Source organism: Vanessa tameamea, chromosome 26, assembly GCF_037043105.1.
Source record: "Vanessa tameamea isolate UH-Manoa-2023 chromosome 26, ilVanTame1 primary haplotype, whole genome shotgun sequence".
Lineage (NCBI taxonomy): Eukaryota > Metazoa > Arthropoda > Insecta > Lepidoptera > Nymphalidae > Vanessa > Vanessa tameamea.
Window position 1 is genome coordinate 7979524 of NC_087334.1, and position 24576 is coordinate 8004099.

At 31.3% G+C, this 24576-nt stretch overlaps 4 protein-coding genes across 5 annotated transcripts in view; 3 read left to right on the forward strand and 1 right to left on the reverse strand.

Moving 5' to 3' along the window:
* LOC113398859 (vinculin) overlaps positions 1 to 7134 on the forward strand; it is a 45901-nt gene extending 38767 nt beyond the window's left edge. The window contains exons 22-26 of one of the 2 annotated variants that reach the window (XM_064219089.1): positions 1217 to 1329; positions 2483 to 2573; positions 2889 to 2909; positions 4622 to 4686; positions 5530 to 7134. In XM_064219089.1, the coding sequence (XP_064075159.1) occupies positions 1217 to 1329; positions 2483 to 2573; positions 2889 to 2909; positions 4622 to 4686; positions 5530 to 5637 (398 nt within the window). In that variant the 3' untranslated portion in view covers positions 5638 to 7134. The remainder of the gene's footprint in view (positions 1 to 1216; positions 1330 to 2482; positions 2574 to 2888; positions 2910 to 4621; positions 4687 to 5529) is intronic. The other variant, XM_064219090.1, reaches the window with a different exon arrangement.
* A 3718-nt stretch (positions 7135 to 10852) lies between these two features.
* On the forward strand, positions 10853 to 12165 carry LOC113398875 (uncharacterized). Its single transcript, XM_026637814.2, has 2 exons — positions 10853 to 11073; positions 11407 to 12165. Exons 1-2 carry the CDS (start codon positions 10926 to 10928, stop codon positions 11994 to 11996), a joined length of 738 nt encoding a protein of 245 aa, XP_026493599.1. The 5' UTR covers positions 10853 to 10925; the 3' UTR covers positions 11997 to 12165.
* Positions 12166 to 17634: 5469 nt separating this feature from the next.
* LOC113398877 (uncharacterized) lies at positions 17635 to 22567 on the forward strand. The gene is made up of 2 exons (XM_026637815.2): positions 17635 to 17832; positions 21526 to 22567. Exons 1-2 carry the CDS (start codon positions 17679 to 17681, stop codon positions 22044 to 22046), a joined length of 675 nt encoding a protein of 224 aa, XP_026493600.1. The 5' UTR covers positions 17635 to 17678; the 3' UTR covers positions 22047 to 22567.
* Positions 22568 to 24066: 1499 nt separating this feature from the next.
* LOC113398503 (talin-1-like) overlaps positions 24067 to 24576 on the reverse strand; it is a 51591-nt gene continuing 51081 nt past the window's right edge. The window contains exon 87 of the mRNA XM_064219193.1: positions 24067 to 24228. Within this exon, the coding sequence (XP_064075263.1) occupies positions 24133 to 24228 (96 nt within the window). The 3' untranslated portion in view covers positions 24067 to 24132. The remainder of the gene's footprint in view (positions 24229 to 24576) is intronic.

Here is a 24576-nt window from a genome sequence, read left to right on the forward strand (position 1 = left end):
CTTTAAGCACTTGCCATTAGTTTAGTGTCTGAACTTTCCTGTTGTGATAGATTGTACTTTTTGATTATGATAGTCAAGTAGAGCATGCACTCGTTTTTAAAAAAACTCAAGAATCATAATATTAATAATTAATTAAGTCCCGTATACTTAATTTTTCTTCGCTTGGAATGGCCGCCGTGACATAGTCAAAGTTAAAGTAATTTTTTATCTTGTTGTTAAGTAAGCTTTTATTATATGGATATACTAGTTATGCCCCGTGGATTTCCAATCCACCATCCCCCGTTTCTTTCGTTTAGTTACCTTAACGATTTATATATTTATGTTTTAACAAAACTGGAGGCTATAAGTGCTTTTGGAAATATTATTAATAATTATATGTAATAATATTTATTTCTTTCATATATCAAAGTCCATAACAAACGATACAATACGAAAACTGAACTATTAAAAATTTTTCAATAATTAATGAATATTAATATATATTTATATTTTTTTTGTATAATAATATATAAATATTGGTTTTTAAATATTTGTATGTAAGTCTATCATTAGTCCTAGTAAACTCCTATTTTAAAATTTCTCTATTATTTATTTAAAATTTGATTGTGTCGCCTTGAAGAAATGACTATTTAGCTAGTAGTTTGCTACTCGGGAATGACCTTGAAAATGTTACGTCTAAATCAATTATCAATATAGTTGAAGATTTAAAAAAATAATCATATAGCCTATTTCAATCGAAGTAGGAATAAAGATAAACGTACCTTAGATTTACGTATTTCATGCGATTTGTTAACAAATCAGGTACATTGTGCACTACTAAGAGTTTATGATTAATACATATTTATTTATAATACAACACTATTACACTTAACTACTCATACCGACTTTAATTTTACTTCCAAAATTCCGATAACAATTTCGTCGACGTTCAAAACGCCATTTTTTCACAAATCCATAGTGAATATCATAGATTAATCGAGCTCTCGACCAATGATATCGCGTCAATTTGCTGTCAAATGTTGTTTATTTGGCTTTTCTCCTATTATTGTTGGAATAGAGTATAGTTAATTTTTATTTCTTTTTTGACTTTAGCATGTTTACGTCAAATACAATACAAAGCATGCAATTTACGCAGTTTATTGTATAAACAGTAAAAATGGGTAGTATAGATTGGAATTATAATGAATATAAGAACAATTACATTGATTCTATTCAGGCAGTAAACGTGAGCTCATAGCAACAGCCAAGGCGATCGCTGAAGCGTCGGAGGAAGTGACGCGTCTCGCCAAGAAGCTGGCTCTCGAGTGCACGGACAAGAGGATTCGTACCGTAAGTTGATATATGATATATTTATATATAATTACGGACAAACGCGTACCGTTAGTCGAAGATTATGGATTTTATGATTGCGCTTGGGCACATGCTTAAGTACATTTATGGAGCCGAGATGGCCCAGCGGTTAGAGCGCGTCCATCTTAACCGATTATTGCGGGCGATTGTTTATTGTAAAGGAAAACATCTCGAGAAAATCTGCATGTGTCTTATTTTAACTAAATTACTACCACATGTGAATCCACCAAACCGCATTGGAGCAGCGTGGTTGAATATGCTCCTAACCTTCTCCTCAAATGGAGAGGAGGCCTTAGGCCAGGAGTAAGAAATTTACAGGCCGTTACTATATATACTTGAGTACTAAATCCCGTGCAATCTGTTTAATATCGTAGTTAGTCTTCGTTGAGAGCGACCGCTATGCCTAAAATCTGTCAGAGGACATCGTCATTAATTTACAAAAAGACTGTCGACTAGAAGCGGATTACTTTGTGTTACTGCATATAGCATTGTCGATGTAGACTACATTGGGACTTATAAAAATCAACATTAACATAACGTATCATTTCCATTCATTCATTCAATGCTCTAAACTAAGTTTACATCCTAGGTCCCTTGCCCGTACTGGGCATCTGGTGCAGCTAAACTTAAGTGCCTACATATTAACCTTAAGTCGATCTTACTTAATCATAAATGAAGTACAATTATCTAATACGGAGCATGCTGCAACGCATCGTGCCAAACCTATAAATTGTCTAACTCTTTTAATATAGTTATGAATTTCACATTTAGTTATGAATTCAGTCCGTAAAGAAGTGTCGCGTACCCATATCATAATCTGTGAGAATCTAAAACTGTATGACAATATGCATTTTCGTATTTTAAACATGACTTTAGTAAGCATTACACTACATTTCAGTTACATACAGTCCTCGGTGTTTTAGACTGAAGACTGTATTTGAATTGTTATTGGTTGGCGGAAGCCGATGACGTATCAAGCGACCAATGAGCTTCAAGTATTCTACTTACGAAGTAATTAATATCGAATGAGAGCGTGACTTATTATACACATGGCGCCATCTATCGATCGAAAAGTTGAACAATGTCGCTTGATTGATAAATGTCTATAGTAAGGATAAATTTTTTTTTTTAGAATTTGCTGCAAGTGTGCGAAAGGATCCCTACGATTGGGACGCAGCTCAAGATATTGTCTACCGTCAAAGCAACCATGCTAGGAGCTCAGGGTGAGTTAAAATATAAATATACTAATAATCCTGGACAAGTGTCTGTGACAACATTGGGTATGGTCATAAATTCTAATAAAAAAAAATTATGAATACAATTATACTAATTCTACAATACCAGCGTAACAGTTTATCATAGCTGAGTTGAGTTATTAATTTTAGCATTATTAATATTATTATTTTTGCATAAATAACACATATATTTTTATTTATTTAATAAAATATATTTTATGTATAATTTTATTATAATGAATAGTGCCTCATTAATATAATTTAATTTCCTCGACGGCTACATAACGCTTAACGCATAACCAGTCGGCATGCCGGACTACAAAGGTAAGGCTTTGCTTAATAAAGTAAAATTTAACTAATTTTATAGTCAGCTGTAGCGCGGTTTAATAATTTACTTCTAACTAGTTATCGCTGACGCTGGACAAAAAATACTCTAGACTAAGATGTTTAAAAACCAATTGAAACGAAATTCCTGTCGCTATATATTTAAACTAGCTGTCGACCGCGTCTTTGCTCGCGTTTTAGAGGTTGGTTGGGGTTAAGCATAAATATCCTTCCTGGGAGTTCAAGCATGCTTCATACTAATTTTGATCATTTTCGGTTCAGTGGTTTCGCCGTGAAAGAGCAACAGACAGACAGACTGAGTTACTTTCGCATTTACAATATTAGTATAGTTTATATGTATAGGAGGTATATTGATTATTTAAATTTTATTTTCACCGAAGAAATACTTTAAGAGACTGTCACAGGTAGTACTAAATTGACAATCAAACGAAGTAAGTATCACTGGTCAGGAGTAGGCAATTCTTTTATAGTGAAAGATATATAACTTACTATTTACAAGAGACTAAGTTTGGTATATAAAAATCAATTGATAATTCAACAATATGATGAGTACGATGAAGTAATTTAACGCTTTTTAGAGCGATTATATGAAATCAATAAATATATTGCATGTTGGTTATAAAATCATATAAAAATATATTTAAATAATTAAATCCATATCGTCAGACGTGATTTTATTAGACAATTCACACGTACTGTAGGAAGTGGATTGTTTCTCATTCGCCAAGTACTTAAAGTGTAACGCGACAAGGAGTTTTGTTCCAAAAACCTACTTTAATAACAAGCTTTTGTTTAATTCATGTCAATATAAATAAAATTTAGTATACTGAATTGTTTTGTCACTAGTACCAAATATGTGTGGAAAGTTTCTGTTTAATCGGTTATCTGGAACTTGCTTAAATTCAGTTGCAAGATTTAACCCCCACATACTGATAAATAAAGGCTTGTAATCAACTATAAAGAATTACTATAAGTATTTGAAACGGGATATTTTCCATGTTTTTTTTTTTTATTTGGTGGAGTTCAGTCTCGTGAACAATACATTCGTAGATAATGTCGAGATATCAAATAAATATAAAAAAACATGGTAAATATCCCTTTTCAAACAGTTGTAGTAATAAAAATATTTATGTTGATTTAAAATCTTATATTAATAATTATATTGAAAACATTATTATATCTATGGTACATGAAACAAATATTTTTTTTCTTTGTCTAATTATAATATTACTACTAATGTCATTTCATTATGCTACTTCTACATCTGCGTTATCTTTAATGTACATATTAATCACACTAATGTATTTTTAATACATCTAAAAATAGTAATATCATTTTTAATATTGAATTTAAATTTCTTCATAAAATATTATACGTAATTTTGTAATATTCAAAGTAAAACAACCACCAGACATGATAAGAACCGGCGATAGAAATTCAGCGAATAACTATAAAAAAATCACATTTAAATTTGAAATTTATTAATATTATATTTCATTATATAGTTTGTATTATATCAGAGGTTACCAAACTGGACCATAATAAGTACCAAAAACCATCACCATATACTGTTCAAGGTTTGAATACTAATTCGAGGCGGATATTGGACAATGGTTATTGGCTCCTGGACTATATGGTCAGTGACTTTTGAATATTAAATAGTGTTATATAATATGTGTTTATGTTTATAGGTAGCGAAGAAGATCAGGAAGCAACGGAAATGTTGGTCGGCAACGCGCAAAACTTGATGCAAAGTGTAAGTTGTCCTCGAAGTTATACGCGGGACGAATAGCATTGTCAAGTCGTATCCCTGACGACTTTGGTCTCTTATCGTAGTTTAGATAACGTATATAACAGGAATGCCATGAATATAAGCATTGTTGGTGTTGTTTTGATTTAAAAAATCGGATTTTTGTTTTAATGTCTCTGTTAGGGTAATTTTATATATATAATTCGGAGTTTGAAGCAGAAAATTATTAAAAAAAAAATCCTACTTTATTAAATAATCACAAAATTAAACAAAAATATAAAGTTATGTACCCATTTAATTACATAATATTTATACCAAAATAAAACAAGAATCGGTTATACAAACAAAAATACTTTCCGCTAACGTTGTGTACCAAGCCAACGAGCAGAATGGCCCTTAGTACCGGCGTACGCCGCCTTATAAAGACTTTTTTTTATATAGTAGAAATGAGTTTCCTAAATATATATGTATATATATATATATAGAAAATTAGCCTTACGTATATAGTAGCAATGTATAAGATAGTATAAGAAATCCCTAATAGTTTTATTCACCCCTCCAATTCAGCTCAATGCTTGTGTTAGGAGTGATGACCACAATAGTCTAGTCAGGATAAAACCGACTTTTTCATCGCTAACCTAAGCCATTACGCTCTCGACGCTCTATTTACTTGCCTATATAGTTTTTATTTTTATAAAAGAACAAACAATAATATAACAAGTTATATTTCCTAGTTATTATTTTTAGAAAAATAAGTAGCGTGGTGGTCAGTTCAGGAAAGTAGGTCGGTATGATGTTCTTTTTATATATTTTACATTTATGTATAATATATATTGTTTGATATGCCAGGTAAAAGAAACAGTGAAAGCGGCCGAAGGAGCATCGATCAAGATCCGCACGGAGCAAGGCGCGTACCGCCTGCGCTGGGTGCGGCGCTCGCCCTGGTACCAGATATAGGCTCGCCCCGCATACACCCCGCGCACACCCCGAATCACTGAATATAACGGCAAGAAACGACAATAGTACATTTATATATAAAGTTCATATATTTCTAATATCTATAACGCAATATGGCCGCTAGTGTCAATGCCAAAATGTGACGTTTACAACTGTTACCGAATCTGTCAAAGGTGATCAAACTCGGTTACTCTTAGAACAGTTTCAATAAGAGATAAGACCGTTCCTTCTCCGAGTGACATTGGTGAAAACAATCTGTGCTCTCTCGGCACAAATAAAAGCAAAAAAAAAGAAAGTATTTTAAAAACAGAGATTAATGACTCGTCAAGGTGACGTGAAATTTTTAAGCGCCAAAAACGTTTCATTCGAAATTTAAAATTGTTATAGATAAACTATATACTTGTCGTAATCTATTAATGTACTCTTTTACAGCAATATAATTTTATATTAGCAATATAGTATGGTGGCTATAACAACACATGTATGGCATAAACGTTCTTGCGAACGTGTAGGACAGTCTTTACGTCCCATTTTTACATGAAAGTATATTTTACTCATGGAGGTTCTTACACATTTGACGTAAAGTTACCTTTGAAATGTAGAAACTGAAAAACCCCCAAGAAACTCAATAGTTACTATTATAATATAAAAATTACACCTAAAAGTCTACAAGGCATAAAAATTTTATATGTAGGCCTAAATATTTTGAATTATTGGAAATTTTACATGGACAATAAAATGGCAACACAACTGCTAATGAAAAGTCCTAAAACTTAAAATTCCATGCCGCATCTAGCACGGGTTATGATTCTCGCTTTGTACATTCTTGTCGCGAGCTGATGGGTATTCTGTCGTCAAGCATATCTATATTAGTTTTTAGACTACCCACAATTTCTTATACACATATGACTTGTGTGCTCACCAATACTGTTATAAATTTTGTGAGATTAAAGATTCTTTGATCGATCAATATTACCCGTTTATTTGGTACATCAATAATTATTCTTTTTTTATATATAATTTCTTGTATTGATTTTCATTGAATCATGAGTAATATTCAAAAGGTCAAGTTATCAATACACAAAGTTCTACCTTCGAGGATATTGCCCGAAGAGAGTTAAATACTTAATTATTTTGTTTTTTACCGTCACAATTATGTCATTTTTATTTTTCAACGACGTTTTTGAACGTTCTTAGTTTGAAATTCGAGTGTGATTAAAGAAAGAAAGTGCCATTAGTTAGTGCTTTATAGAATAATCTAGAATAAGACCGGATATATATATTTATATATTTCTAACAGCACCCTGTAGTCTTTGTAAGTGTACGATAATTTAGTCTGGTAATATATTTTATTTAATATGTACTGTATCTTATTAATATGTTCTTTTTTTTTTAACTTATATCCAGATCTTTTGTCATATACAAAATATTATATATGCGTTTATATATTTAAAATAATTCGTCTCAGATTCTAATCATGATTATGTAATTAATATGTATTTTTAATTTGTATAATTTTAAGAAATAATTGTGCTTTTCGTCTGTTTAAATGATTGGTGAATGTTTTTGGAGAACATCTTTTATATATGAAAAGAAATTTGGTTCTAAGTATACCGAGTAAGGGTTACATAAATAATATGAAAACTAAACTTATACACTAACATTATACATGTTTACACAATATTTAATTTACAATATTTTGTTATACCATAAATCATTTTCCTTACACTATTAAATAAAAGTTTACAGACAAATTAAAAATACTTGAAAGAATAAATAATTCATAAAACAAGTCATCAGTTTAACTATGGTTTGAAATTGCAAAGCATTTTGAGTGTGACACAAAAAAGTAACTTCTCACCAATTTTTTATAGTCTAAAATTATAACAAATAATAAGATTAAAAAAGTATATAATCTAGTAATACTGAGGATAATACCTTCATACTGGTTTTCGGTGTCAATTAAATGTCAGAAATATGTATGTGTGATGAGTCAGGGATTAGTTCTATGTAGAATATTGAACTAAGTAGACAACATAATTACATTACAGTTGAGAATATTTTATATATTAATAATATTATCTCATTTGATACTATATCAGTCAACCCCACATTTGATCATTAATGCCGGAGATAAATACATACAAACAAATTTTACTTATTATGTAAGTATATATATCTCGAAAGAGCTTCTTGGATTCAATTATCTTAAAAAAAAATTGTCATTTTTATTTGGGATTATATGGATAGGTAATTTCGCATCCGGATATGAATACGAAATTATAGTAGATAGTTTCAGAAACAGATATTAGAATATTTATAAACTAATAAAAAAAAAAACAACATATGAATTTGCCTTGATTTAGTATTAGGTATAATCACCGGAAAATATTAAATAACTTAGTTTACGGATCTCCATAACATCCCCGACATAACTTTTTTCAGGGACAAGTAATCATTTGAAAACAAAAACTTGTGTGTAAAAATAAGTCGATCTGATTTTGTTTGGGTTTTATTTAAATTAATTTTTCGTTTAGCCCTCTTGTCATTGTATTTTTTTCAGATTAAAATAAAATAAGTATATTTTTGTATGAACGAATGTGTGTATGAAACATAGTTTTAAGCGATAAATATTTTGAATGATGTGGTGCATCAAAATTTTATATAGGTAACTCGCCTTTAAAAGCAATTTGATATTATAATTTTTCTTGTACTTTTTTTTAAAATTTATATTTATTTATACTAATGAATTTTTTTCGTATCTTTTAAAGCGATTGTTTGGTTATTAATAAATTTTTACTGTCTCTTAAATTTTTATTACACTGTTTTGTTTATACAAATACATTTAATTATTCTAATAAAGCTTTTTAGTATATTGTGTTTTTTATTATTTGTTTTTTTTTTTTTGTAGTTTATAGTAGGCTGTGAAATAGGAAAGTTTTTATATAAACATAATGAATAAAAAATATACAACCATTATATATTTATTCTTATTGCTTCGGCTTAAAAAAATATTATTATTTTGAATTAGAAATAATTAGACAAACTTTAGTAAAATAAAAAGTATTAAATTTTTCAGTATTTAACAGTTTTAGTTAAATTATGTAGTAATTTGAATTCCAAAATTATAAGTAAGAACACAATAGTAGACAGAAGAAACTACATGGTGGGCATGTGTTCCATATATCGAAACACATCTAAAATCGGATGTCGTCGGAATATCAGATGTCATCGATTTGATGTTGACGGGTAACCGTTTTCACCGCCGCATCAAAAAAACTAAATATCGTTCTGGTACCTCAAAGCATTCAAAATACGGTAACATTAAACTCATGAAATATTAGCCCTGTCTCTCTTTAACTTTACAGGACCCCATCTACGAGAAGAAGATAAGCGAATGTTAAACCGATTTCGGTATCACATTCGTTTCATCTCTTTCCCACAAATCGTACAATGTAAAGTTAAAGAAAGACATGGCGACATCTGAAATCGAATGTCAACACCGACAATAAATCCAAATAACCAACACAAAAATCGGACATCACCCGTGCGTACTACATAGTATAGTAACCGGCATGAGTCGTGAGCACAACCTTGACCTGCGCAGTAGTACATTGTTAGGTCTCTTGGAGGAACGAAGGAGCTGGGGGCGCCGAGGCACGCGATTGGTCTGTCACTCGATGCTGGTCGTCTATTGGACTATCACTTGTCATTCGGCATTGCATCTGTGCTTACGACTCAAGCCGACTATTATGCAGGTACTTGTGAATTTAGTTTCTTACAATAATATTAAATGTTTTTTATTTTATATTTGTAATTATCATACGTAAGTATTATAACATTCATAGAATTGAGTAGATAAATGCAAGCAATAGATGAAAATAAAAACGCTTAGGTGCAATTTATTATATACCTAAAATAAATATATATTCTTATATATTATCGTTTTATTTTATGAAACCTATTTTAATTATAACTCGTAAATGACGTACGGCTGGTCAAAGTTGTTATGGAGATGAGGTTTGGAGATTTTTCACGAGGCTACTCATCGAGTTGGTGGATGCATGGGAAAGAATTTCAACTGATAAGTGATTCAAGCAAGTTTATTTACGATGTTTCATACAAGCATGAAATAATAAGAAGACCAACAACATATAAACAAATCTGTGGTTCTAATTTGGTCTTGGATTAGAGATGGTTCGGTTAAGATTCTCGTGTTCTCTGTAGTGTTAATGTTTGAATTTAAAAAAAAATAAGCTGTCTAGTAAATTGGATCCCTGACGGTAAGGTAATACAGCACATATATCCCTTATTCGTCAATCCGCCACCAGCCTTGGAAATAAGATGTTATTTTTTTTTCTTATTTAAATTGGGACTTTTGCCCTACACTGCGTTCTACAAGTCAGGATATCTTTGCTATTTTTTTAGCTCACTCTAGCGCCAAAGTCGTTTAATTTAAATAATACATTTGAGTGTGTTTTATTGTAAAAAATTAATGAACCAAATTTTTGTACATTTGGTAATTTAAGATTTTTTGTGAAATTACAAAAGAAGCGTCTATATTCTTTCCTGGCAAATACACCGTTAACTGGACGACAATTAGTAGTTATATTATTAGGTAAATTAATAACATGAATATTTATTTAATTTGTGATACTATTGAACGTAATAATAATCTCATATCAAGAATGAACGATATCATTTTATCAGATAATTTTGATAAAATGACCACTGGTACCGCGAATGCATATCACGCCCAATAATCTGCGGGCACAATTTATAAAAAGCAAACGTAAACTCACACACGAGTATATTCTATTGAATGCTTGAAAGAAATAACAATAATAATTATTTTATAAGAAATAACTATTAAAGTAATAACATTTTACTATGTTTTAGGTTATGAATTAATTTAAACTTAGAGAATGTTTACAGATCTTCCAACAACTATAAAATTATTGCAATTATTATTATTATTATAAACTGCTTTGTTTTGCAACTGATATGCCATAAAAGGTGATACATTGACAAATTTTGTTAAACTAAATATGTATCTATTAGATCTAGATTAAATGTATTCAAATCAAATATACCATATCACACAAATAATATTACTTACCCAGGTTTTTATTATGTAAATATTATTAAAGCTTTTTATAAAAATATAAGCGATTTTTAAAACTGGCAACACTGATTCAAAGCGCCAACACTAATCGATTCTCCGACCGGCAGACGACCGCGGGACGACGTATCTGAAGCTCGCGACGCGACGTTGCCACACCGCACCGATGCTATTTCACGACAAACTTGATATCAAACTAATAAGACTTGTCAGAGAGAATCCTGTATTGTACGATCATAATAATGCTAAATATATGGACTTTAATATGAGAGAGGTGACCTGGCAGAAAATTGGCGACGATCTGAAGAGATCCGGTAAGTGACTTTCGCTTACTTTTATAATTTACGACGGGACGTCGATACGTATTTACTATGACAACTCGAACGCATCTCGTTTACGATTTGTCTGTGACGTCATTTATGACGTTTATTTGTGATGAATATAAACACAATTGTTTTAATTATATAACAATGTTTTTATAATATATATTTCATACATTTTAAGATGACGGCAAAAATAAATTATTACTCTTTATTTATTTTTTGTTCGAAGATTATTTAATTTTTTTTTTAATGTAATGTAATTGTGATTAAATTAATAGATTACATACATTAATCAAATTAATAGAAATAAACATCTCGTTTCAGCTGCTGATTGTAAAGTAAGATGGATTAACATACGAGACGTGTACAGGCGAATCTTAAGGAAAAACCTGGAACCAGGACAGCGTCCCAAAATGTATAAATACGAAAGTGAAGTTTCGTTTCTTCGTCCATTTTACAAAGACGTAACGTTACAAAATGAGGAATTTGAATCAGATGATCGAAGCAATGACCAAGGGAATGACGACCATGGGGACGACGGCGCTAACAATAGTGACAATTCAGACGTACCTGATAAAAAACCTAAAATCAAAAGCTATTATAAATCTAGTGTGAAGAAAAAGAAGAAGAGGCGGAATTACGAGGAAGCTATCGACCCAATGAGCACACCTACATTAAACGACCCGGCTAGCCAATCAGAATTCGATTCTACCGATCCTGTCGACGCATTTTTACTAAGTATCGGTGCGACGTTGAGAACATTTTCTCCTTACCATTTAAATCTCGCAAAAAGCAAAATATTCTCTGTGGTTCAGGAACACGATCTCCAGCAAATAGTCGAAAAAAACCAACACAACGAAACAACGCCACATGACATAAAAATCACCTCATCAGAATCAATTTATATGCAATAATTGTAACTAAAAAAGAGAGTATATAGTTTTTGTTTGAAAATTGTTATTATATAATTACATTACACTAATTGTAAAAATCATTAAAACATACTTAATTTGTGCAATATGAGTCAACAAAATCGAACTGACCTTTAAATGGATTGAATTATATTATTGTGTAATGTCAACAAATTTCTTACGTATTATATTTTAAGTATATTAAGTATTGTTAGAAAAAAATATGCTTTTTTTAAAGAGTTAAATATTTTTAAGTTAAAAATAAATCTATGTGTCCAATCAATCAACCTTTCACTAACATGACCTGAAAATTGGTCATTCGTTTATTAAAATATTAGAAAATAATTTACCAAAATGAAGAACATTTTGAATATATATGCAAAAGGCAAGGCAATGCAATGCAAAAAATGATGCCATATATATTTTAAATAAATGCTTGATGACAATAAAACTACTAATTGGATATGACATAAATTGTTTACCGTAATAAAGCTGTTTATTTCTTTAATTTTATTACATCACAATACATATCACTAGCATGACAATGCTTTGTATAATCTATCCTATTTTGAGTTACACTAATAATACTTAAAACGAAATATAACAATTTTTCATCGACAATTTTACTTACGAGCCGACATTATTCTAATACTACACCTCGTAATACGCAGATGTGAAAACGCAACGACGTGTTTTAAAGTGATATACAGTCAGTTATATATGCATACAGTCATTACCATAAGGCACATGGGGCACGTGCCCAGGGCCCCGAAGAACCAACAATTTACCAAATTAAATTCATGGGTGCCCAAGGGCCCCAGCACAGCTTGAGACGGCTCTGTATACCGTACAGTTCTTAGTGATATGCAAGTTACATGCAACTATATACCTTAAATATTAGACTAGATATTTTAATTTCCTTTACAACATTTGAAATGGGAAACGGGATTCGGTTCAGTACGATTCAATGTCGGACGAATGTCGTTCGTGTGTACGAATGTCACGACATTTAAGAACTGTAACTGAACACTTTACAGTATCATTTCCCAATATAGCCCATACATTGAACACACGCAAGTTATTGCTTTGCAAATAAATCAACATCACCCAAGTTAAGTCAAAGCAAGTAATTATTTCAAATAATCATATTTATTAAAATATTTAGTAAAGGTCTGACGTAATTATGACAAACAACGAATATCATTTTCTAACTCATAACACTTTTTCTGTAATGATGTCCTATGTAAAATTAAACACATATATGAATTCTTATTTAAAGATATTACTATAAAAAATTACCTTTGAGATATCTTTCATGAAACATTCCATCTTTAATAAAATCTCTATAGTGACAAGTTATAAAGTGAGATTTCTAAACAATTTCCGTAGTAGGGGCGAGTTTCATCGAACGGAACGTGACGTGTCGACACGACCGAATCGATACGAGACGAGCTAAAGATAAAACGGACTAACCTTTCTATTTTATATTAAAACTTTTTGTTTTGTTAAAACATTAGAATACAAGTATATATTATCTTAACAAATTTACAAGAGCGACGCTAAATAAACATTTCATATTATTATGATGCTTCTTTAAATAAAATATTTTTTTGCAAAAAAAACTTTTTGGTGGTTATACTTTTTTAATTGTAAAAATGACTTTATATAGAAAATAAACGGCTTTATATCATATTTAAAATATAAGTACTTACATTATCTATTTAGTTATTTAAATAATTACATATTACATTTAAAACATATTATCCGTTGCACTCATTTAAACTTTAAGCTGTTCTCAATAATAATTTATCAAGAAGAAAAATGATGACGTAACAAAAGCAGTTATGATCAAAAATCTTTATATATCGCATATAGTGTCGCACTACATAAGGACAAATCAAACGAGCCAACTTTATTATCTTGGTGTGCGTGACAGCTACGATTGTCACTCACCAAACGTCATACTAGTTTACTAGTGTGTGTGTGTGTGTGTGTGTGTGTGTGCGTGTGTGTGTGTGCGTGCGTGCGTGCGTGCGTGCGTGCGTGCGTGCGTGCGTGCGTGCGTGCGTGCGTGTGTGTGTGTGTGTGTTTTTATTCACGCCTACGTAGACCCCCATCAAGTCTCCCGTGGACCCCTGGGGGTCCACCTGGACCACTTTAGGAATCACTGATCTAGACTTAAGACATAAATAATAAAAAAAAAAAAAATCAAATTTAGTTTAACACGAATTTGTAACGAGAGACAAGTGAAATATATCTGGAATTATCTTTAACAGAATTATTTTGTTGACTATAGATTTTATTTTAACAATAAAAACATTAACAGAAGCTATTAATGAAAAAAAATGACACGGAGTGTAAAATGACATCAAAAACTATCATCCGGTGAAACTTGAGATATATCTATTCAGATACTGAATGTATTTTTTTATCCATAATCAATGCTCCAGTTTTAAGATATTTTGAAAATAGTAAGCGCTATTTTAGCGTTCCGCAAGGACTGTCCTCTTAAGGCTGAATTACTCCTATCAATTATAGCTAGCGATTGACATTTAGTTGGATAGCTTTTGATACGCTTTAACGGAACGTTAGTAAAAGGCGATAAGTGGGTGCCATTTGCGTCAGCTGCTAAAATATTCTATTGTTTTTGAGGCTATCCACACGCAGCTGATCAGCCGGCCAGATAATCCATTAGGCAGTAGTTATAACTAGAAGCCAAGCAAAAACTTGGGAAGTAAGGTATTTAAAAAGCAAGAGGTGTAGTGGAGCACCCGGTTTGAACGTATGCATTAAAATGTTGGAAAAAAATATTTTGAAATTAAATGACGATGAAAAAATTTAAAAAATTATAAATAAATATCCCTTACCAATTTAAATTAATTTAAATAATATTTTAAAACCGTATATAACAGAAAGGAAGAAAAAGAGGGAAAGGTCATCTTGATATAACGCTTAACGCTTTTTCCTCACGTGACGGTTTCGCCGCGTGAAATAACCTGGTTTTTTTTTTTTATTATAGATTAATAGCAAAGCTCCAAATTAATAAAGGTTAAATAATACTAATATTCCTATTCGGAATATATATCGCACTATCGGGAATTTGTATTCGCTATATATTTACGTATATTCGCTACTATTATGCCTTCTAAATTGAATTAAACTTGTAATCTCGACCGTACCGTTCAATCTCCATCGTGTCTTCTCCATCGCACGTGACATTGGCGAAATAATCTGTGCCCTCTTGGCACAAATAAAAGCCATAATAAAAAAAAAATGTATATCGTTTTTGTAACTTCGATATAATGTTACGTGTCGTCTGCTTTTTGTTTTATAATCTGATTTTGTTTCATAATCAGCTGCACACACAAATAACGCCATCTTGTTTATTTTGACAACCAATTTCGAAAAAAATGATGTTATTTTTTTTTTACTTACAGAGTATTTATTGTTTATTTGAAAGTATTTTAAATTTAATACAAGGTACATTGAGAAAATTAATTTATTGGCATGTTATATTAATAATAATATAAAATATACGTATATGAATATATTATTTACTTTGTGATAGAGCTTTTTGCAAGTCCGTCTGGATAGGTACCCACTCATCAGATATTCTACCGCCAAACAGCAATACTTACCGGTTTGAAGAGTGGGTGAACCAGTGTAACTACAGGCACAAGAACTCTTTAGTTCCCAAGGTTAGAGGCGCATTGGCGATGTAAGGGATGGTTAATATTTCTAACAGCTCCAATGTCTCTGGCTAGTGGTGGCAAATTACCATATGGTCGCCTGCTTGCCAGTCCGCAAAAAACGATGGCTTAGTTTTCGAAAAATCCGCTTGTTTAGAAATACCACTCACTGATTGATCACGAAATCTCAGAAACTAACACCTACTAACTTGATATTTGGCAGGTAAGGCAATAAAGTTTTGATTTTGTATTAGAGTGTAGTAATCTTTACTTAGTTGTAGGAAATAATTCAGCGGAATTTGATTATAGAATCGAACACCCTGCTCCAGGTATTATATACTAACTTTGTGAGTCATCTTTACTTTTCGTGTGTATACAATGTTTGTGACTATAATTCTATTAAAATCGACGATTTTATTATGTATATACATTAAACATTACTTAATTTATCTTCCAATATATTTTTTACATGAACACTAATTTGACACTTGTCCCCCAAATAGTCTAAACTTAAATCGGGTGAAACTTCAAAGCGCAGGTACTTGTGTAATAATATTTTGTACCTCCTTCGAAACACGATGCATCTTCTGGTTTATAATATGTAGGTATTTTATAACGTGTATAGTATATTATTATATTAATTTCGTTCAATTACGCATTACAAAAAACCGTATTGTCTTTTATTGGTACAGACAGTTGAATGCCTATGACAATTAATTCACCTAACTAAACATTATACACCTAATCTAGTTATAATTATTATAACTGGATTAGGTATTATGCTATACTATTAATAATAATCATCATGATTAATAATGTCGCAGGCAATTACAAATATAAAACAATTAAAGGTATCGGATATACATTTATACTTTCTACATAAAAAAATACTACAGAATTAATAAAATTCAAATAGTTATAAATAATAATACGAAGATTAATATTGTTTTACTTTCAAGTTGAAGAAATAGCGGCTATAAATATTGTGGTATACTAAATGTGTAAGACGTAATACCGTCTCCTAGTCGCAAGGGAGCGGAGCTCGGCGTGACCGCGACGTTGCCGTCCCGTGCCGTCGCCTGTTCGGCCAGTGTTACCAGGTATCGAAATGTTTTGTAAGTATTGGGGAGACATGTGTTCAAAATCAAAGCAATACATATTATAAATGAAAATTGAATATAAAGCATATTCATTAATTTTAATAATTTAATTTAATTTTTTTATGTTATAATTTTCTAGACGCGTTGTGCAAAATTGATGAGAGTAATTACATGGTGAAGTTTTTTGAAATTAAATTGAAATCCTTTAATCAATATATAAAAACAATCCATTATAATTACGTACCTACTTATTGTCAAATTATAAACTATTTTTTGCTCAATAAACTGCCAATTAAGTATCAAGATGCTCGAAATAAACTAGGTACTTCACGCCTTATATTTTATTAGATTAAAGATAAATGCATAAATATATATCTTCAATAAAAAAGATCAAATATTTAAGACTGTTTTATGTTGCCGGATCAGTAAGATATTTAAGATATCTTAGTATAAATAGATGATTTAATATATAAAGGTTGTACTTAAAAAAAAACTTAAAATTTTAATTTTTTCCTAAATTAATATTGATAAGATACACAAATGAGATAGCTAAGCATATATACTGGATAGAAATTTTCGCTCATTGTACTTATTTGAAAACGCTAACTTTAGCATTATAGCAAAGCCCGGCTATATATAAACTCATCGTCTGACCTAAATTTTAAATTTTATTCTTTATCTTATTTCATTTAATTTTTTATCTTAATGAACTAATACATGAACTCATAATATTATTAAACTAAATCAAAACAGCTAATATATTTTTTTAATCTTTTTGGGAAACTATTACTTAGGTGTTACCACCCAGATAGATTTTTTGGTAAAAAAAAAATCGAGAACTGGCAACACAGAGCCGCGTCGCAGTCGTCTCAGACTCGTCACGCGTTAACTACACAATGCCTTTACCATTTAACAAGACCTTAGATTTAAAATTACTAACATTAGTTAAAGATAATCCGATTATTTACAATTCAAAACACGCGAAATATTTAGATTTTGATACGAGAGAAGTCGTTTGGCAGAAAATAGGTGACGCTTTGAACCGACCGGGTAAGTTTTGTAAATAAATATTTAGTTTGTGTTGCGCTGCAGTGTACGAACGAAATTTGTGTCAATCAGGATTTGAATCTAGTTATTACAGTTGAATGAATATTATTATATTTATAGACTTATAGTGTTAACATTTAGTACGAATAAATGCCTAAAACAACAGTGTGTTCAATTCAAAATTACAATTCATGGATAATTTTAATTCATAAACTAACAGTCAAGGGATACTGAATGTTGTAATTTGTATCGAAATACATTATTAACAAGATTGATATCGTGATATATATGTTGTACATATACAATAGTAAATGTATATTAAAATCGTTTTATTTATTTTATAATTATTTTGTTTATAACGGGTTAATACATAACTTATCTTCGTGCATTAGTTAGATAATGTGCTTTGGACACTTTAATATAATATGTACATATACTCAATTATAATTAATAAATATACAATGTATAATTACAAATACTAGAATGCATATTAAGCAATGATTAAAAGTCGTCTAGGTAAATGGCAATGTAAACAATATGTTAAAGATCAAATTTCATTGTTTCAAATCAAGTAGGAAGGGGCACCTAGTTTAGTAAATACATATTTTGTTTCTAAATAACGCTTTGATCTGATTGGAACTGTTGTTTAGCTAAATTGTCGAGCGTTTCTCGATAAATAAGGAATAAATAAGACTGGAATAGTTCATAATTGGTGATAAGGAATGGTTTAATTATTAAAAAAAATATATCGAAATATATATTTACGTTATTAAAGTAGGCTCCTACAGTCACTTAGTTCTTTACATAATACTGATTAGATTCGGCTTCGCATGCAATTTAAGCGATACGGGATAATCTTATACGAGTAGCACTCCTGAATAATGAAAAACAGTGAAAACAATTTTAGAACTGTATCTTTAGTTCAGGAGATTTACCCAACGCACAAACGAACAATATTGCCTCTTTATAATATTAATATAGATATATTATATTTAAATTTGATAAAATATATGTATTTAACCTCCTTTTTGAAGAGAAGGTTCGGAGCGTACTCCACCACGCTGCTCCTCCTTTCCTTTGTGTGAATACAAATTAAGATCATGAAAATTCAGTGATGATTTGCTTGAACTTAGAAATATCGGTTAAGATCCAAACATTCTAACAACTGGGCCGCAACGGTTTAAGGACTGTTAGCTTATAATGATGATAGTCATATTATAAGCTACCTAATTAATATACATTAATTAAAATGTAATAATTAATTAACGCATGATATATTTAACTTGTTTACATGAAATAAGGCTAGGTATCACGATGTGTATTTTAATCGGTACAGTAGGGTTAAGCTCGGAAGGATCAGTAGTGCTGATAATCTTATCGATATGGGATTAATACGTAGTTCTATGTCGATAAACGAATGTTGTTTTGAAGAGTTTGTAAACGGAGGAGATTGGTTAGAAAACAAAGTTTTTAACAAAATAGACTCCGCGAAAATCGGCAATGATTTACTGGAATTTAAGAGTTCCGTTCTCCGAAATGCATTTTTCAAATATTTACGAAATTTAATAAGGACCAATTCAAAATAAACCTCTGGAACTCCTTCGCGGTAGAATTTATCTAAGTAAAAATTAATTTACATTCCTAAACTGAGGTAGTTAAACATTTAGTTTTGTTTTTTGAAGATTAAAAAGTGTACGTGCAATCAAAATAATAAAAATACAATATTTTTATATTTAATTAAGGCTCTAAGTGTATACATTGCCAACTGATGGTAGATGATCACCACTTGCCATTGATACTGTGGCAAATATTAATCACCCCCTACTTACATCGCAAATGCGCCACTACACTTGGGAATAGGGATTGCAATCCGGAAAAACGGATCCGGTGCTAGCAATTTTGGCAAAATGATAGAACTGTTGTATGAGTAGACACTTTAAATGCGCTTGATTGTTAAAAACTCTTTAATCTAGGCTTGATTACATTACATCGTTAATGTACTGCAGAACAAACTATCAGCACTGCTTAAAAAACTTCGGTTATGATACTGAACTGATATTATTGGTATGAGCAAGAGTCATGGTCAAAGTAGGTAAGCTTATAAATTGTTATGAACAGCTGTGCTTCGCACATTAGCTATGATTAGCTATAGTCTATATTTTAAAATAAAAATAATGAAGAGAAGGCAGATGACCGCCTGGCAACAACGCCAGCAACATCAAATGAATCAGATACAGATGACGAAGACACAAAAAATGATGATGAACGAGGAGTTACAGTTACAATAACCGATCCTCGTCATCCTTATCTTTCTAAGGCAGAAGTAATTCTTAGATACAATGAGTTTCTTCAATAAGTGCGAAAAGTGGTAAAGCTTTTTAAAAGATTGTCTACTAAAAATGATATGTATCTGCAAACGTATGTGACAGACGAAACAGGTAAAGAATAACGCCTTACTGTGGATTACCGCTAAAAACCTAATTAATTTTTTTTACCGGAAGTTGTTGAAACTATTTTTTTTTTTTAATTATAATACAAACTCATTATTGTGGTAATTGTGCCACTCATTAGACTGATTTATCAAATAGTATTTAACGGAACCGATCCGGCCGGATCCGACCGGATCCGGGAATCCGGTCGAATCCGGCCGGATTGAAAATAATTGTAGAAATTATAGAAATTGCTATATTATACAAATTCTTAATTGTTTCGTTCTACACTTTTCTTGAAATAGTTTGTTTAGGTAAATAAAATTAAAAGTAGAATTCGTTAACGCGATGTATTTTACACACAGCGCCATCTATTGGATGAAATAATAACGAAATCATTTGTAATAGTCCTATTAAAAAGTTTTAGGTTTCTTATAAAAAAGTTGATTCTCCTTATTGTGATAAGTGTGGAAGATTTGAAGATGTGACAAGACTCAGAATCAGAGAAAGTTCCTCTTAACTAATTTAAAAGCATGCTTGTTCGATGTTGGATTAGTTCAGCGTATTCCATCAGATACTTTATCAGAATCTGATAGAATGCTCCTGGAATTGTATCTAATAGTTATAAATAATAAATAATGTATTAGAAAAGGAAGAAGGGACAGTGGGACTGACGTATCTGTATAGGACAAAAAATAAAAAATCTTTCATAGTGTATGTACTTCCCGACACGTGGCTTAATAGTATTTTTGACAGCCAAACACTTTAAAAATTCAAGCATGATAATTATATACTTTGAATTTATTATATATATGCAAAAAAAAGCTACTTTACCGATATAGTCTGTAATTAAAAAGGTGGTAAAGAATAACTTCTTCTCGGTAGAATCTACTTTCTGAACCTGTGGTTGCTTTATACTAATACAACAGTGAAATATGACTTTACAAAAATACCTTTATACCTACTTTAATAAAGAAAATTTTGATTTTGATAGCTGATGCTGCAAGAGTTACTTATGAAATCCATTGATTCTATGTTTTAGTTTAAAGTTCGAAACATGGAAAGTATATAAAAAACATATTTTTTGAAAAAAAAAATTCCTTTTTTCTATCTAACGGACAAAATGCTGTTCAAGTAAGGAAACAAATATTCGATGTGTAGGATGAAAATATATTGATAAAACTAAAACTCATTTATAAAATGCAAAACGATATCTAAATAATCAAAATTATTTGACTAATTCAATGTTACTATGCTTAAATTTCAGCGCAGATCTGCAAAACACGATGGGTAAACATAAGAGACATGATGCGTCGAAAGATCAGAGACAGATTACGGAACCCAAATCACAGGAGTTACAACTACAAATACGAAGAGGAACTGGCTTTCATGCTGCCGTACTTCAAGGAAACCAATTTGAACAGTGCGAACGATGAATACGCTGACTTCTTTGACGACACTAATAATTGTACCGTAGAAGCTGATGTCTTCGACAATGAAACCGAAGAATTTCGTCATGAAGCGAGAGAAATTAAACCGAATATCAATTTTAGGAAACGGCAAGATGATTCAGGGTCTTTGGTGCTAGGGAACGAATCATTCCAAGAACTAAATCCAGCAGATCCATTAGACGTATTCCTAATAACGATAGGTTCGACGTTAAGGAAGTTCAGTCCGTATTACTTGAACCAGGCGAAGAGTAAAATATTCCAGGTGGTCCAAGACTACGAGCTGCAACAGATCGTGAATAAGGACGAGCAGCCAGGCAGTAGTGACGCGAAAAGATAATAATAGGATGTATTAAAGGACAATTTTGTATACAACCGCGTGATGGGAGTTTATTCCATAAGTTATGCTATTATGTGACAATGTTTTGTATATTTTTATTTTATATTATTACCTTTAAGAAAAACAATGAATCTGTTTGACCTCGTCTCTATTTTTGTATTTTAGGTGAAACGTCAATCGAAATATTGTATGCAAATTTTCAATTGTATTGCAATAGCATAAATATGAACCCCAAATTAGTAACGCAAAAACATATCTTTAAAACAGTTTTGGAATATCAAATTAGAGATTGGTAATTTTCCTACGATTTCAAACAAACGAATCGTCCACTGCACATTCCCCGTTGGTGCCATACTGAACTGTGCTAATAATATCCGACTTGACTGGAAAATTGTGGCAAACTTGTAGTAATATTTATCAGATCCTAGTAATGTGATGCATATGTCCGTCAAACCTATGCCAATCGGCTTTTTTGGTTACTTGTTGTAAACATTGCTGTAATCTTATTCTGTAAGTAATGGTTTGTTGTTAAAATATATCTGTTAAGTTTTATTAAATCGTTTCATTTATAGCGTCTTTTAACACAAACGGTTATTTAAAAGGTAAGTGAAATGGTAATTTGGCTATCAAGTGGTCACCACCCATTGGTCCTATTAGAAGTATTGAATTTAATTCAAACCCAAGCAGGCACCACTCAGTTTTCATGAGCTTAATTTGTGTTTATAATTCATCTCGTGCTCGGCGGTGAAGGAAAACATCGTGAGGAAACCTGCATGAGTCTAATTTCAACGAAATTCTGTCACATGTGTATTTCCCCGACGCATATTTGAGCAACGTGGTGGAATGTGCTCCAAGCCTTCTCAAGGGGAGAGGAGGCCTTAGCCCAGCAGTGGGAAATTTACAGGTTGCTAATGTAATAATGTAACTTTATTAGTGAAACAAACTGCTACAGACAACTAATTAAAAAAAGGAAATTAGTATATTATAATCATAAGATGTTTGTCCAGCAGTGTGTTAGCATATGTTGGAACTCGGACAAGCATACAATGATCCCCAAAGCTCAACGCTGATTTAAACATAACTTACATCGACAATGCGTCATCAACTTTGGGAACCAAGATGTCACGTCTCTTGTGCCTGTGATTACACTGGTCCACTCATCCTCGAAAACGAGACAAAATAATACTAATTAAGTTTAGGTGAAATAAACAGTTAATTAACTAATAATCAACTCATTACCCGCCTCAAGCGTTAAGGTATCTTGTCTATCCTAATATTATAAATGTGAAAGTCTGTCTGTCTGTTACGCTTTTAGGGACAAACCGTAGAAGCGAATTTGATGAATTTTGGTATGAAGCAAGCTTGAACCACAAGGTGAAACATAGACAATTTTTTTTAAAGTATTTAACCAAAAAAAGTATAGTATATTACCAACAAAAAGTCAGCACCTAATAAGCTACCATAAAGAATGGATCTGTAAAAGAACAGACTGGCCACATCAACGATCAGCAAAAATCGATGACAAAGCACGTTGACCTACGCACGGAGTTTTCTGGACAACAAATGGGGTTTATAGGATAAACTCCGTAAAATTAAACTTATAAATTATTCATTTATTTTTTTTCTTAAATATTTGCTTCTAATAGATGAGATGAGAAGAACCCATAGACGTCGGCCTTAAGATATTTATTGTAATACTAGCTGTGCCCGCTACTTCGCACGCGTTTGAATTTAACACTTAAAATAATAACTTTATTATTATTTCATATATAATTCTAAAATAAAAGTAACTCCTTATTATATCAGATATCTGTGAAAGTCCCGTCAAAATCGGTCCAGCTGTTCCAGAGCCTGAACAAACAGCCAGACAGACAAAAATTGTTAAAAATGTTACTTTGGTGTATGTACCGTGTATACATACATACATAAACATTTAGTAAAAAGAGGTTTTCCTCCAATTCTATTATATGTATAGATGTGGTGTGTGTGTGTGTCAAGAGATCCAAACGAAATTAAATAATATTCTTAATTTTTATTGTAAGATAGCACAATTAATTACGATTCAAACAATAACGTGTTTCACGTATTAGTAATACGATCGTTGGACCCATTTCATCCTGCATCCTCGCTGGGACATGATCTTCACTGAAGCGCTGGCAGCAGCCTTAACCACTTCTTGGATCTGTAAAATGTTTTTATTTTTTATAAAGTTGGTAAGTGGAAGGGCCATTCGGCATGATCATAAGTGGTCACCACCGCCCTAGATATTGCCACTGTAAGAGATTAATCAGTCCTTACAATCGCTAACTCTGCAACAACAACAAGAAGTACAGCCAAAGGTTTTGTTAGACGAAGATCAGAAGTAGTATTAACGTTCATGACTAGAATTTCCATTTTGTCAATGAAATTTAGATACTTCCAAGTTCCCATAGTTTATCAGAATGAATTTAAATAGGTTTCTCTTACAAATATTTTCTCTCGTATGTATTTTTTAAATTAAATAAACACTCCCCCATGTATAGTGTTTTTA

Coding starts and splice junctions, on each gene's coding strand:
- LOC113398875 (XM_026637814.2), top strand. CDS start 10,926: ATGCTATTTCACGACAAACTTGATATCAAACTAATAAGACTTGTCAGA. Junction 11,074..11,406: donor CGACGATCTGAAGAGATCCG/GTAAGTGACTTT, acceptor ATCTCGTTTCAG/CTGCTGATTGTAAAGTAAGA.
- LOC113398877 (XM_026637815.2), top strand. CDS start 17,679: ATGCCTTTACCATTTAACAAGACCTTAGATTTAAAATTACTAACATTA. Junction 17,833..21,525: donor TGACGCTTTGAACCGACCGG/GTAAGTTTTGTA, acceptor CTTAAATTTCAG/CGCAGATCTGCAAAACACGA.